This window comes from Cynocephalus volans, chromosome 11 (assembly GCF_027409185.1).
Source record: "Cynocephalus volans isolate mCynVol1 chromosome 11, mCynVol1.pri, whole genome shotgun sequence".
NCBI lineage: Eukaryota > Metazoa > Chordata > Mammalia > Dermoptera > Cynocephalidae > Cynocephalus > Cynocephalus volans.
Window position 1 is genome coordinate 87,669,569 of NC_084470.1, and position 14,803 is coordinate 87,684,371.

Below are 14,803 nucleotides of genomic sequence, written 5' to 3' on the forward strand. Positions count from 1 at the left end.
GATGTCTGCCTGGCTCTTTCTCACTTCCTCCAAGTCTTCCCACCCAGGGCCACATGACTCCAACTAGAACTGGGTCCACTCCTGTTCCTTCTCTTGTTCAATTTTATTTATAAGGCTCAATACTAAATGCCATTATATCTTTTTTTTTTTTAAAGATGACAGGTAAGGGGATCTTAACCCTTGACTTGGTGTTGTCAGCACCACGCTCACCCAATGAGCTAACCAGCCATCCCTATATGGGATCCAAACCCATGGCCTTGGTGTTATCAGCACCATATTCTCCCGAGTGAGCCACAGCTGGCCCACGCTAAATGTCATTATATCTTATACTTATTTGTTTATTGTATTACATGTCTCTCCCTCTCTCCTACTGGAATGTGGACTCCATGAGGACAAGGATTTTTTCTTTTTAATTCGAAAGCCTTGCAGATATTTTTATTTACTTTTAATTAAATTACATTTTGGACAGGCAACACATGAAAAGTCAAAATAACATAAAAATGTATCTTGAGAATTCTCATCTTTATTTCTTTCCCCTTGGCCATCCAGTTTCTCCTGCCCTCATAGGAAACCCTTTTTATTAGTCTTCCAGTACTATAATGCAAATACACATATAATTTGCACATATATGTGTGTGTGTATATATATATATATATATATATTTAGAGATGGGGGTCTTGCTATGTGTCAAGCCAGGGCTGGGTCTGGAGGTCACAGACCCCTCAAGCCCATTGTCCAGACTGGGTCACAAACCCTTCACATGCCAGGCTGGGTCCCCTGACCCTACACATGCCAGGCTGGGTCACCAGACCCCTCACATGCAGGTCTATGAACTAGGTGACCAACAAACAGGTCCTTGGAAGCTGCAGGTTCAAGAGCATGTGTGTGTGGAGCTGATGTCCAATGCCAGCCAAGGTGGCAGCGCCCTGCAGGCACACTAACTCCACCCCCCCACACACAATTTGCTTACAAAGAATGCACGGCACCATCCCCAACTGGACCTAAGGCAGGGGGCCTGACCTAATTATTCCACTTTCCCAACACTATGTTGCCCAGCCTGCAGTGCAGTGGTTCTTCTCAAGTGTAATCCCTCAGCTGATCAGCATAGATATATATTACTATTTTCCCTTCTTACTCCAAAAAATTATATACATAGCATGAACCTTGCTGTTTTGTTTCTTGAAAATATTTCCTGGACATCACTCCATATCAGTTTAGAGAAAATGCTCTTATCGTTTTTTACAGCGGCATAGTATTCCCTCTTGGGGACACACTATTGTTTATTTAAACAGTTTCCCACTGATAACCACTTGTCAGAGCTGGAGCCTTATAACTCCAAGGTCACGGGTTTGGATCCCCATACCGGCCAGCCGGAAAAAATAAAAGAGGAAAAAAACCACTTGTCACGTCTTTTGCTGTTACCAAAAATGTAGGATAGGGATTATTATTCCATGCTGAGTCTCCCAGAGTCGTGAAGTCTTTCTGCACAGAGTGGATTATCAATGACCAATTTAGAAAGGAAGGAACAAAAGAAGAACGAACCAGTGAACGAATGAATGAATGATGGGTAAACGAACAACAAATGAGCGAAGGAGGGGTGGTAGAAAGGTAGCCCAGCCAGCCCACTAGTACGCGTGCTGCGCGTCTTCTCCACCAGGCGGCGCTGCAGGCAGCCCGCACGCCTCCCCAGGAGGGCCGCGCCGCTCTTGCCGTGTGCGCCGCGGCAACTCGGGAACGGCGCGGAGGAGGGGAACGTAGGGCGAGTCATATGACCAGCTCTGCTTCCTGGCTCCGGCCGCCGCCGCCGCCGCCGCCGCCCGTCCGTGTCAGCCCGTGTCGTGCCGGGGCCGAGGAGCTGTTTGGGGGGGGGGTTCCGGGCCGTGGCCCGCTCGCGTGGAAGTCGCCGCCCCCGCCGCTCGTTCGCCCTCCCGTCCGTCCTCTCTCCCGGTCGCCATCATGCTGGCGCTGATCTCCCGTCTACTGGACTGGTTCCGCTCGCTCTTTTGGAAGGAGGAGATGGAGCTCACGCTCGTGGGGCTGCAGTACTCGGGCAAGACCACCTTCGTCAATGTCATCGCGGTGAGCGCTCGCCGTCACCCGCCCCCGGCTTTGCAGCCGGCGAGCCCTACCGGGCGCCTCCCTGAAGGCCCGAGCCCCCCCACCCCCCCATCCCCAGCGCCATGGAGCTGATCGGGGGCTGGGGGCTGTGGAGATGGCCCTGTCACCTCCCCGAGGGCCAGTGTTTGGAGTTTCCCGTGTGTGGGTAGCACACGTTGTCGTACTGAGATCGGCGGCGAAAGGGTTAATTTAATTTAGTCGTGTTTATTAAAGGGCTGTGTCCTCATTGCGGCGGGACTTGGAAAGGCTTCACTTGGGCTTGCCATAGTTTTAAAGCGCTTGAGGGATGGGGTTGTCCCTCAGGTTTGCGCCGTGGGGGCAGCTGAAGGGTTCACTTCAGTCTGTCACTTTCCCGAAGGGTGGAATTCAGTGAGTCCTTCAGTCCTGGGAGAAAGCAGAAGAATGAAGAGCTTCTCTCAAGTTGCCACTTGGGACGAAGAGTCTCGTGAACGCGGGAGGCCAGAGTGGGCGCCTTCCTGGATTCCGTGGGCTGCTTGTCCCCTCTCATTCAGTTGCTCGTTTTCACCTGTCCCCGTATGGGCAGAGATGAAGCTGTTTGCTGTGATCACTGGTAGAAGCTGGGGAGGGACAGTTCCAGCAAGTCCATGGTAGTCCAGAGTGTTTATTAAGTCAAGAGATAAGGAGTCTCTGCTCTTCTAGAGCTACCTGTCTTAAGCGAGTAGATAAGATGGATCTGCAGTCATCGTAAAGTTAACTACCCTGCCAAAGAGGGGCTGGTCTCTTGAGGATGTTTCTCACTTGAAGAGAAGGGGAGGGATTGGGCGGCAACATTGCTTATTTCAGGCTCGGAGAACGGGTGTCTGGGAGGGAAATTGCCTTGAGGACTTAAATACAGTGTGGTGTTTACTCAGCAGTGGTTAGTAGAAAAATTCAGTTTTGCGTGTTTGGTTGGTTGGGGAAGAAATAGGAGTGAAAGATTTCTCGTCCGTCTTTATTTAGAACCCAGGAGTTACTGTGACTCAGTCTTAGGTGATAGGGGCTTGTACATGCAGGGATGAGCTTCAGAACTGCTCTAAAGAAAGATGGCACCAGTTCTTCCATCTTTTAGATGACTGTTGAAATCCTTATTTAATAGGAGACTAGCTGTCCGACTGGTTTGGTTACAGGAATGATTCAAACACGGCTCCCTTGCTGGAGAAAATAGGTAACTTGTGACTCTTAGTCCTTGCAGTAATAGAGCAACAGGAGTGAGTAAGATTTGGAGAGAAAAAGATAAACAGAAACCCAAACTTCCTCTGAGGAGTGCATATAAGTGTAAGGAAAATTTCCTACTTGTCGTTTGGCTCCTTTTGTAATATGGCTTTTTTTGTTTTGGCTTTGAATGACTGTCTTTTCAACAGGTATAGGAATGTGGAATGTACCTAATACCACTAAAGTTAATAAGGAAAACCAAACTTTGGGCTGTGTATTCATATTAGAACTTTTATATGATATGGAAAAAAAATTTCTTGCTTATTTCATGCTTATGTTTTCAGTACACAGTGTAGTTTAATATAATGATCATGAACTTTGAAGTCAAGCAACTTGGATTTGAAATCTGGCTCTGCCACTTAGCAGCCTTGTATCCTCTTTGAGTACTTGCTTTCTCATCTGTTTGTTAAGTGGAGATGATAATAGGTTTCTTACAGAGTTGCTCTGAGGAGTAAATGAAGTGAAAGATGTTAATACTTAACTAGCACCATGCCTGCCCATAGAGAAGGGATAAGTAAATGGTAACTCGTTACTATTCATAGTGGGCATACCTATTAATGCAGAAACAATGTTTTGAAAAATATTGAGAAGGGACTCAGCTGGTATTTCCTTCTTTGAATTTCTGTATGTAACCAGATGTGAGCTGCAGTAGTAGATTCATGGATTGTGGAAAGTAATCACATCATGTCCTCACTCCCCTACCCTCCTTTGCATTAGATTATTTTACTTAACAACAGCAAAACTTCTGCAGAGCTGTTGAATTTGAACCAGTGGCTCTACTCCTATCTTAAGTAGACTATTCTTTTTTAATTGTAATGGTGTGGGTAGGTTCTCTTAAAAAAAAATTGTCACCACAAAAAATAAGTGAGGTGATGGGTATGTTAATTAGTTTAATTTAGTCATTGCACATTATATACATATCTCAAAACATCACATTGTATTCCATAAATGTATGATTATGATATGCGAATTAAAAATAATGCTAATTAAAAAAAGAAAATGCGGACTGTAATTGGCTCTGGCCTTTAAGATACTGAAGAGGAGACCTTGGTAAATTTCGTGTATGTGTTAACCTCAGACTCTCACCTAGTCTGTGATTCTTACAAACTATATTGAAGGTGAGGACAAGGTTGGTGATTAAATGTGGGCTGTCTGGTTAGCTCAGTTGGTTATAACATCGTGGTCAGGAGGATCCCCATACTGGCTATCTGTCCAAAAAAAAATAAGTGATTGTAACAGATTTTCAGAGATAAACATTGTATCCAAAACAGTAAAGTTAGCCTTATCTTTAAAAAAAAACAACTGCACTATTCTTTGTATTTTGTATGAAATATTTGATTTATAGAATCAAAAATACAGAGGTATCGAGCACTATGTGTCACTTTAGAAAGTTGGTCATTTATTTATTCTTTTTTTTTTTTAAAGATGACCGGTAAGGGGATCTTAACCCCTGACTTGGTGTTGTCAGCACCACGCTCACCCAGTGAGCAAACCAGCCATCCCTATATAGGGATCCGAACCTGTGGCCTTGGTGTAATCAGCATCGCACTCTCCCAAGTGAGCTGTGGGGCGACACGGCCATTTATTTATTCAAATTCAACAAGTAACTTCCTAGGTATGAAATGATTCAGGTGAAGCCAATTTTCTTTTTGTAAAAATCAACTTTTTGTAAACATTGAATTAAAATGTCGCTATATCTGCCTTAAAAGTAAGATTTAATAGATGGTCATTTAACTTACTTAAGAGATTATGAAGCTGAATTACTTATGTGTAGGGTTTGGTTCAGTTCTAAAAGATGCGGCACCTTAGTTACAGACAGGTTCAGTCTTAAAGTGCATCTTTTTTGGATTTTAAAACTTCTCATGTTATCTAATATCTTATTTATTTTTTCTTTTTTTGTTTTATTTATTTATTTATTTTCATCTAATATTTTATGTAGAGGCACTTGTATATGTGTGTTCTCTTTTGTTTTAGACATTGTAAAAAAAATACTACTGGTCTTTGATTTTCTGATTAGTGTTAGGTAATGAATACTGCCCATTGCTAACTTTTCTGGTGGTTATTGCATAATAAGTCACGTGTCCTATATGTGTAATGTATGTTGAGTAATATTTATTTTTAACTGGGACTTTTAGATAGGCTATAGTATAGTTACTAAAAAGTATTTAATACGATTTAACAAAATGTTACAGGGTAAATTTTATAGGCATTATGTATTTTTTAAATGGGTAATATAAAATTTGTCTACACTTTTGCACATTGTTGATACCTTGAAGGTTAGTCCAAGGAAAAATTTATTACTGCTCAGAATTAGGAAAAGAAGATACTTGGGAAGATTGTCAGAATCTGAACCTAAATCATTTTTTTTAAGAGTTTGTTGAAACCTTAATTAAATAGTCCAATTTTACCCTCATTTTCCAGATGTGGCTAGGAGATCTAGAGAGATTAAGTGAAATTTCTTAATTTTCTTTCTTTTTTTTTCCTTGGCAGCTGGCTAGTACAGGGATCGAACTTTGGGACTTGGTGTTATCAGCACCACACTTTAACCAACTGAGCCAACTGGCCAGCCCCACGTTAAGTGAAATTTCTAAGGCAGCAAAGCTAATAAATAGCAGAGGTAGTATTAGAATCCAGGGCCAGTGCCCTTTCTGCTTTCCCCACCTACCTCTTTAGATCCAGCTGAGGTTAGAACCATAGAGCTGTGAATTGGGAGATCTTAATCCTTAAAAGTCTTTTTTGTGTATAATATTCTTCTCTTCTGAATTTGGATAGTGTTTTAAGTCCAGGCATCTTAAGGTGAGGACATTATGTTCTCACCTTAAATGAGAATGTTCTCATTAAGCATGTTCACTAACATTTGAGGACTCTTATATATATGGACATGAATTTAATTTAATTTAATTATTATTATTATTTTTTTAAAGATGACCGGTAAGGGGATCTTAACCCTTGACTTGGTGTTGTCAGCACCATGCTCACCCAGTGAGCTAACCGGCCATCCCTATATGGGATCTGAACCTGTGGCCTTGGTGTTATCAGCACCACACTCTCCTGAGTGAGCCACAGGCCGGCCCTGAATTTTATATTATGTGAGTTAGGGAAAAGAGTGATAATCTATGGAAAGTAGTAGTGGGATATTACGTTTGGACATTTAAATAACTTACTAACAGGCATTGTGGAGTTATTGAACTACCCTTAATATCTTTAAAAAGCAGAACTACTTTTGTGTTTGATCAGATTGCTTATTTAATTACTTTGGCGTAAGAATGGTAAAAACTCTTTTTAAAGAAAATATGCTGTGGTCTAACTCTAGGCATTATACAAATCTGAAAGTTTACTGTAGAAGCTAGTCTTCCAATGAGTGGTCTTCAAATACAGATTCAGAGTTGTGGAAAATGAGGCACCCTGCCAAGGAGCATCTCTTCATAGTTCTTTCCCCACCCCCGAAGTTCTTTACCCTCCATCCTCTCTCATTATTTTTTCCAAGAATCTTGAAAGCCAAATGTTCTCATTAAGAAGCTGTTAGAGTGCAGTAGTGCATTTTAAATGACCGTCTTAGGTATTTCACAGTTTAATGGACTTTAAAAGTTTCTCAGAGATATATTAGGTGGAGGGACATTGAACATTGATATAAAATATATTGTATAAAGAAGTTATTTAAATGTTATTTTTAGAAGATTTTTTTTTCTGATTATCAAAACAATAAAGAGTCATTGGTAGAAATTTGAATAGTATATAGTAGAAGAAATCACTCCATCATCCAAGGTTAAATACCGTCAACACTTCGAAGTATTTCCTGTTTGTCTTTTTAAGATCTGTATATCTGAATACCTTCTAAAAAGTTTTAAGATACTATTTATAATGCTTTGTATCCTTTTATTTGCCTTTTAAATTATGATGTATACATTTTTCTATGTTCAAAACCACTTTTCATGCCTTCATAGTTTATTCTATTATGGTATATCTTGTGGATATGCCATAGTATATTTGGTCATTCACTCATTTTTGGACATGTGAGTAGTTTCCAGTGTTTTGCTCTTGTTCATCAATGTGATATACCTTTCCTGAGGATGGGTTCCAGAGTTTTCATTACTGGGTCAAAGGAAATGAACATATTTTATGTTAAATGGCCAAACTACTTTCCAGAAAGTATGCGCTGCTACTGAGAAGGCCTTCTGAATAGATTTCATACATAATGTTGGACTTCCGTTAAGCAGTTTGTCCTTTGGTATTTTTAGGGCAAAACATACTTAGTTCAAGATAGAGTAAACCAGCAGTATCTTAAAGCTGTCCAGTTAGCTGTTTCTCTGTTTTGGTGTTTAATATGTTTAAAGAAGTTCCCATTTATTTTGTAGCAACTGCCAAGACTGAGAATTATGCCAAAACATAATTCTTCTTTCTGTTTTCTTTTTATTGAACTTTGCAGGCAAGCCATATAAATGTAAATAAAGCTCATCCTCTTATTGGTGGTTTGTATATTGCCAAAATTCTGACATGTTTTTATGTAGTTCTTCCCTAATCTTGGTCCTATTATAGTGAGACACTGCTTTCTTTCTTTTTCTTTTTTCTTTGCTTAGAAATCATGTTTTCTATATGAGACTGAGAAAGTTTGCCAAGTAGACTACTTTTTGAGGCTATAGCATATGATTTTTGAAAAAAATTATAACTTTTTATCATTTATAATTATAAAAGTTGATTTATATCCTTTGAGCTCATATTTGAGAAAAACTATGGGAAAATGTATTAATCTATTTGTTGTATATTCAAAATTAAATGATAATTTAAGGCATTTAGTTTTTCTAAAATGTGACAAAGCCAAAATTGAATTCTGTAATGGAGTAATTTGAGTTAATTTCTTTCTTCAAGATTAAAACCATAAACCTTACAAACTCTGGAACTATTGTGCTAATATTTTAAGGTTACACTTTCTTAAATTAAATATTGGATCTTGTATTTGGATCCAGTTTCATAGTTTGCCGAGTTTTATACACCAGAATGATGTTCTTTTTTTTTTTTTTTTTTAATAAAAAAAATCAACAAAGCCTTAGGGTTTATTTAAAATCGTCTCTAAGAATATTGTCTTTTTTTAGAATTATAATACTGGCAAAATAATTTTAGGTTTGAGGTATCTAAGTAGAGACATTTATGCTTGAAACTGAGGCCTTTCCTCTTAAACAGGGTTAGAAAAGTGATCGTTTGTTGTCAACAATTTACATGATTATGGCAAAATGATACTAAAAATGTTTTTTATACCAATTTACTTGATAATGATTATTTTGACGTTCACCAAAGTGGTGTTACTATGAGAACATATTTTTGATCCTAAATTTGTTGGCATATGTATGTGGTATGGTTGAGTTTATTTGGGATATGTTTAAGTGATTACATGAGTTAGGATGGCATAGAGGTTAAGAGATGAGAGCCAGATGACTTAGGTTCAAGTCTTGAACTTGTGTCTTCTGCTTGTGTTATCTTTGGCAAGTTATTTAACCTCTCAATGTCTGTTTGTTTGTAAAATGGGAATAAAGTATCTACCTTATAGAGTTGTTATGAGTTAATATGTGTAAAACACTTTGAACAGTGTTCAAAACAAGGCACATAGGAAGTGCTTTGTGGATGTTAGTTGTTAGAGTACTATAATGTGATCTCCTGGAAGGCAGGGATTTTTGTCTGTTTTGTTGACTGATGTATTCTAAGTACTTGTAACAGTGTAAGGCACATACTGGGTGCTCAAATATATTTTTGAATGGACAAATGTTATTATTCAAAATATGTAATTAAAACAAAGCATCGTGAATAAAATTGGGCAAGAAATTATGTCTTTATGAACCCATATTCATATTTCAGTATGTAAAGAATAGCATAATGTTAAGAATTGTTGTTCTGGAGTCCAACAGATTTGGATTTGAATATTGAGTAGGACATGTATCACTTGTGTAAATGTCTCTGTGCTTCATTTTTTCCTCTGTAAAATGGAGGTGCTCATAAAACCGCCTCATAGAGTAGTTGTGAAAAGTAAATGAATGTGTGCAAAGTGCTTAGCATTGTGCCTTGCATGTAGAAAGCTCTGAATAAATGGTGACTTCTTTATCAGGAGACGTTTTAGATGTAATTATTAGCTTTTATGTTCAATTTCTGTTTAGATTTTTCTTAATTATATTTTAAATATTAGTAGATTTTGTTTAGGAAGTAAGCCTTTTATTTTTTTGTAATTCTTGGAAAAATTTTGAACATGTTATAATTTATCATCTTGAATTTAATTGATGACAGAGATGGACTGGTGGAAAAAATAGCCTCCAGATAGGCGAGTGTTTTTTTTTTTTTTTTTTTTTTTGCAGCTGGCCGGTATGGGTATCCGAACCCTTGACCTTGGTGTTATAGCTCTTGCAATTTAACCAATGGAGCTAACTGGCCAGCCCTAGGCTAGTAGTTTGTTTGTTTGTTTGTTTTTAAAAGATGACCGGTAAGGGGATCTTAACCTTTGACTTGGTGTTGTCAGCACCACGCTCTCCCAATTGAGCTAACCGGCCAACCCTACATAGGGATCCAAACCTGTGGCCTTGGTGTTATCAGCACCACACTCTCCCAAGTGAGCCACGGGCAGGCCCTGGCTAGTAGTTTTTGATGGACCTACTCATATACTTCTTTCTTTTAGAACATGAAATTAGATCTGATATATTTCTTCTTGGTCAGTATATAATTACAGTATTTTTTGTGGAAACAGTTTTGAACAGGAAGCTGGAAACATGAGTTGTCCTTTTCCTTGTCCTATCATTGACCAGTGACAGAACTGTGGGCAAGTCATTTAACTTCTGTGTTCTTTAACTTTGATGTTTATGCAGAGTGAATAATCATTGCGAGAACCTTGACCCTTTGTGTTTGAGAGTAAATGATGCTTTCTTGTACCTGGAATTAGAACTCTTAGGGCATAGATAAGAGAATTAAATGAAAATATAAGGGCTTCAGTATAAGATGCTGGTTATAAAATTCCAGACCCTTGCCAGAAGAGAAACCGAGATGGTTTGCAGGTTTATGGTAGAAGGTGGAGACTGACCCTAACAAGAAGAAAAGAATGGCCCTTGGTAGTAGTTCATGCCCTCTAGAGTTTAGGCGCTCAGGAGTAGAAAGAGAAATAGGAAGTAGTTGAGAATCCAATCCTGATTTGTCTTCAGAAGAGTGAGTTGTAGAGTCTTCTTTCTAGTGATTGGTGTCAGTTATCCTACCCTGCTGATTACTTGTTGTGCCAGTGTTTTGTACACGAGGACAAAGTAACCCAGCTGTCCCACTACTGGGCATATACCCAAAGGAAATGAAATCAATATATCAGAAAGACACCTGCACTCCAGTGTTCATTGAAACACTATTTACAATAGCCAAGAGATGGAATCAACCTAAATGCCCATCAATGGGTGAAGGGATTAAAAAAAAGTGTGTGTGTGTACATATATACATAGTGGAATACTATTCAGCTATAAAAATAAATAATTTGCTATCATTTGTAGCAACATGATGGAACTGGAAACCATCATGTTAAGAGAAGTCAGGCACAAGAAGACAAATACCGCATGATCTCACTCATATGTAGAACATTAAAAAAGAAAAGAAAAAAAAAGAGGTTCTCATAGAAGTAGAGAGTAGAATAATGATTACCACAAGAACTAAGCAGAATGTTCTTCACTCTTCCAGAATTGCAGCTGGACTATCTTGATTTATTTGTGGTACTTATGTACATTAATCTGTGGCCATAATGCACGCTGCCCAGAAGAGGTCCCTTATCATAAGCCCTTTATTAGCTGGGGTAAAGGCTGTATATTCAAAGTTGCTCAGATTGGGCCGGCCTGTGGCTCACTCGGGAGAGTGCGGTGCTGATAACACCAAGGCCCCGGGTTCGGATCCCATATAGGGATGGCCGGTTTGCTTATTGGGTGAGTGTGGTGCTAACAACACCAAGTCAAGGGTTAAGATCCCCTTACCAGTCATCTTTTAAAAAAACAAACACAAACAAACAAACAAAAAACAACAAACTGGCTCAGATTCATTAAAAGGCTTGGAATTTGAAGAGGAATATTTCTTTCCCTGGAAAGTCCTGACTTAGGTTTGTATAGTGTCTTTCTACTGAAGAGAAAATTTTGTATGTGTAATTTGGGTGCTTTAAACCTAAAAGATATCTGATCTCTTGGAATTTAAGTTTGGATTTTTCTTAGGTGCTAGGTAAACATGTAGATAGTGTTAGACTCAGAATATCATTTTTCCTCTACTCAGAGTTACATTACTGATTATTTTACTGTGTGATTGAAAAGACAAAATCCTCACATCTCAGTTAGGCTGTTTGATACCTGCTTAGAGACTCACTTAGAGCAGTGTAATGTAGATTTATAGTGTTTAAAGTACTCAAAAACACTACTTCATTTTGGACCAGGTGGGTGTTACCATAAAACAGTGCAGGAATGTCTGTATCATCTTCCCTATGTCATTCTTTAGGGTAGTTTACACGAAGATTATTTCTAAACATCCCACTATTGTTCAATTATCCCTTTCCCCTATCTCCAACACATGAAGACATTTAGTAAAAATCCTTTGATTTATTTACTTTAGTGAAACACTATTTTATAAAATGATTTCATGCAATGCGTTGTGTAATTCTTTTGGCCCCCTTGTTAAGTAGATATTTATTGGCTTATATTAGGTAAAGAAAGTTTAAGTGACACAGTTGTCAGATGCATTTGGAATTCACCTCCAACTCTCAGCCTGAAATTCTTCTCTATAAGATAGGTGAGCTGTGATGAATCTAGTTTCCACGTTGACAGACAAATCCTTTAGGATCTTGCTTTGCCACTTGCTAAGTACGACTCTTTCAAGTTCTGTGACTGAAACTAGCTTGGAAATTGGATGTGACCTCTTGTGGTCTACGTACATTTTTAGCTCTCCTTGGCTCTTTGTTGCCAAGTGTTTTAAGTCATCCTTACTGGCCTTTTAGTACTTCCCTATATCATCCTTTAGGAACACTTGTAAATTTTTGTACTTTTTTTGACAGGCTCTGAAAGAGGGGCATAAATTTGCCAGTGAATAGTAGCAAGATGGGTGTGGGCAGAAGGATAGAGGAAGTGGGCCTCTTAAATAAATGTTAGACTTTGGTAATGATGGAAAATGAGACATCCAAGACACCAAGCTATTTTCTTTGCCTGAATTTTTTGTCTGCTAATGTTCCTTTCCCCTGAGATGACATTGTTTTACTCATTCTTCAGGTCCCAGATCAGTGAGGCTTTGTACCAAGTCTTCTCCTAGGCAAAGTTATTTGCCCGTTGCTTTGTTTTTACAGCACTTATTCAAAATTGTATTTATTTATGCTAATTATCTGTTCATCTGTCTCTAATTCCTGATTGCAAACTCCCTTACTAATATGCCGCTTATATGTAGCACTGGGCCTGACTCAGTAGGTATTCTGTAATCATTAACTTAATGAAGTAATACAGTATAAGGTGTTGTTTAAGTATGTGGGGTCAGACAGGCTTAAACTTGAATTCTGGATCTGCCAGAGTTCTGTGACCCCCTCAAAGCTTCAGTTTCCTCTCTGGCGATATGAACATGAGAATAGTTGCTCCATGGGCTCATGGTGAGGCTAGACGGTCAGCACAGTGCCTGGTATAGAATGAGTGCTCCTTAGTTGGTGATTATGTGGCGGATGTGATATTTGGGGGTTAGGGCAAGAGCATGTGCTTCCCCTTAACTACCCTGCTTCCCTCACCTGATTACAGCCTTTATTTCCCTCAAGAAATCCCATCCATCCAGATCTCTGTCTCAAGCTCTGCTTCCTGGGGAACTGACCTAAGATAGTGATAAAAGACACAGATGTCAGGCACTGTTGAAAGAGCTGGTCCTCCAGGACACAGGCCAAGTGCTAGAACATTTGATTCATTACAGTTGGTAAAGGCCAACTACCCAAGAACAGAAGTTGTGGCAGAAGTGCAAAGAGCAAACCTATAGTCAGTGTTTGTTATTTCTAAGGCAATTGGCATTACAAACTTAGGTATAAAAAAATGGAAGAGAGCTGCTCAAGGATGGTGCTACTGTTCTTCTTACAAGTCCCAGGCCAGCCTTGGCTGGTCCTATGGGTTAAGTTACGTCCCCCAAAGTTTCATGTATTAGAAACTCAATCCCCATTGTGACAGTGTTAAGAGGGTGGGAAATCCTATTATGGTTGTTGAAAGGTGGGGCCTTTAGGAGGTGATTATATTGTGCGGACTATGCCCTTGTGAATGGATTGATCCATTCATGGAGTAATGGGCATGTTTCTGATGGCTTTATGAGGACATTGAGTGAGCAGGTTAGCTCCCTTGCTCAGCCCATTCTCTCTATATGACGCCCTGTATTGCTGTAGAAGAAGGCCCTCACCAGATGTGTTCCCTAGACTTTGGGCTTCCCAGCCTCTGAAACTGTAAAAGGTAAATTTCATTTCTTTATAAATTACACAATTTCAGGTATTCTGTTATAAGCAGCAGAAATGGACTAATGCACAGTTATCTATTTATAACCTCTCAGTTGACCATTGAGTTTGTATTTTGTTGTTCAGCAATCTAACATTGGCTTTGAGCTTCTGTACAAATTAACTCTTGCCTATCTGTCAACAAATAACCCTGAAATGCCTGAGGCATTGTACTAAAGTGGAAAGTAAGTTTAGGGTTTGTAAGTTCAGGGTTGGGTTCAAATCCCAGTTTCGCCACTATTTAGCTGTCTGTGTGACCTTGTGACCTTGACTTCAAGTTTCCTTTTCTGTAAAATGAGATCAGTAAAATGAATAATGTGCTGCTGTTACAATAATTATTATTTTTATTCATAGTATAAGCCAATGATATCTATCTTAGCTAGTAACAATGGTGTATTCTTGTAGTAATCACATGTAACTGTAAAGCATTCTCGTCACTTCAGCTTCTCACTATGCTTTTAATTTCCTGCTAAACTCTTCACCCTGGTGATAGTTAGTGGGATTATAGACAGCTACTGAATAAATAATGATATTAATATCTAGAAGGCACTGTAATTTGGAACCTGAGCAGTGTACAGTGACTCAGTATTTCATGACCGTCCATCATTTAAGAGATGATTTTCACTGAAACAATGCTGATACCACTGACTGGGCTAATGGAGTATGTGTAGTGTTTCTTTAGGGACACCCAAAGAGAGATAGAGTGAAAAAAAGCCATGGAAAGAGAATGTATGCAGTCCATGGCATTTTCTGCAGCCATACCAGCGTATTGCCAGAGAAACTGTAAGTGTGGAAACAGAGATGTCTCTACTGATACAGAAACAGATAGCTGAAAGATTTGGTGCATTGGAAATTAGTAACTAATGTTTTAAAAAGTAAACATTGTTACTGAATATTTTATAATAGGGGAAAGCATAAAGTAATCCATGTGATACTATTAGTGGAGGAGATAAGGTTGCAAATTCATGAGGCAGAAAAATATTAGAAGTA

At 39.0% G+C, this 14,803-nt stretch overlaps 1 protein-coding gene across 1 annotated transcript in view; it reads left to right on the forward strand.

Annotated features, from left to right (window-relative positions):
• The first annotated feature begins 1,748 nt into the window (after nucleotides 1–1,748).
• The window catches only part of ARL8B (ADP ribosylation factor like GTPase 8B), a 49,188-nt gene continuing 36,133 nt past the window's right edge, over nucleotides 1,749–14,803 (forward strand). The window contains exon 1 of the mRNA XM_063114343.1: nucleotides 1,749–2,079. Within this exon, the coding sequence (XP_062970413.1) occupies nucleotides 1,957–2,079 (123 nt within the window). The 5' untranslated portion in view covers nucleotides 1,749–1,956. The remainder of the gene's footprint in view (nucleotides 2,080–14,803) is intronic.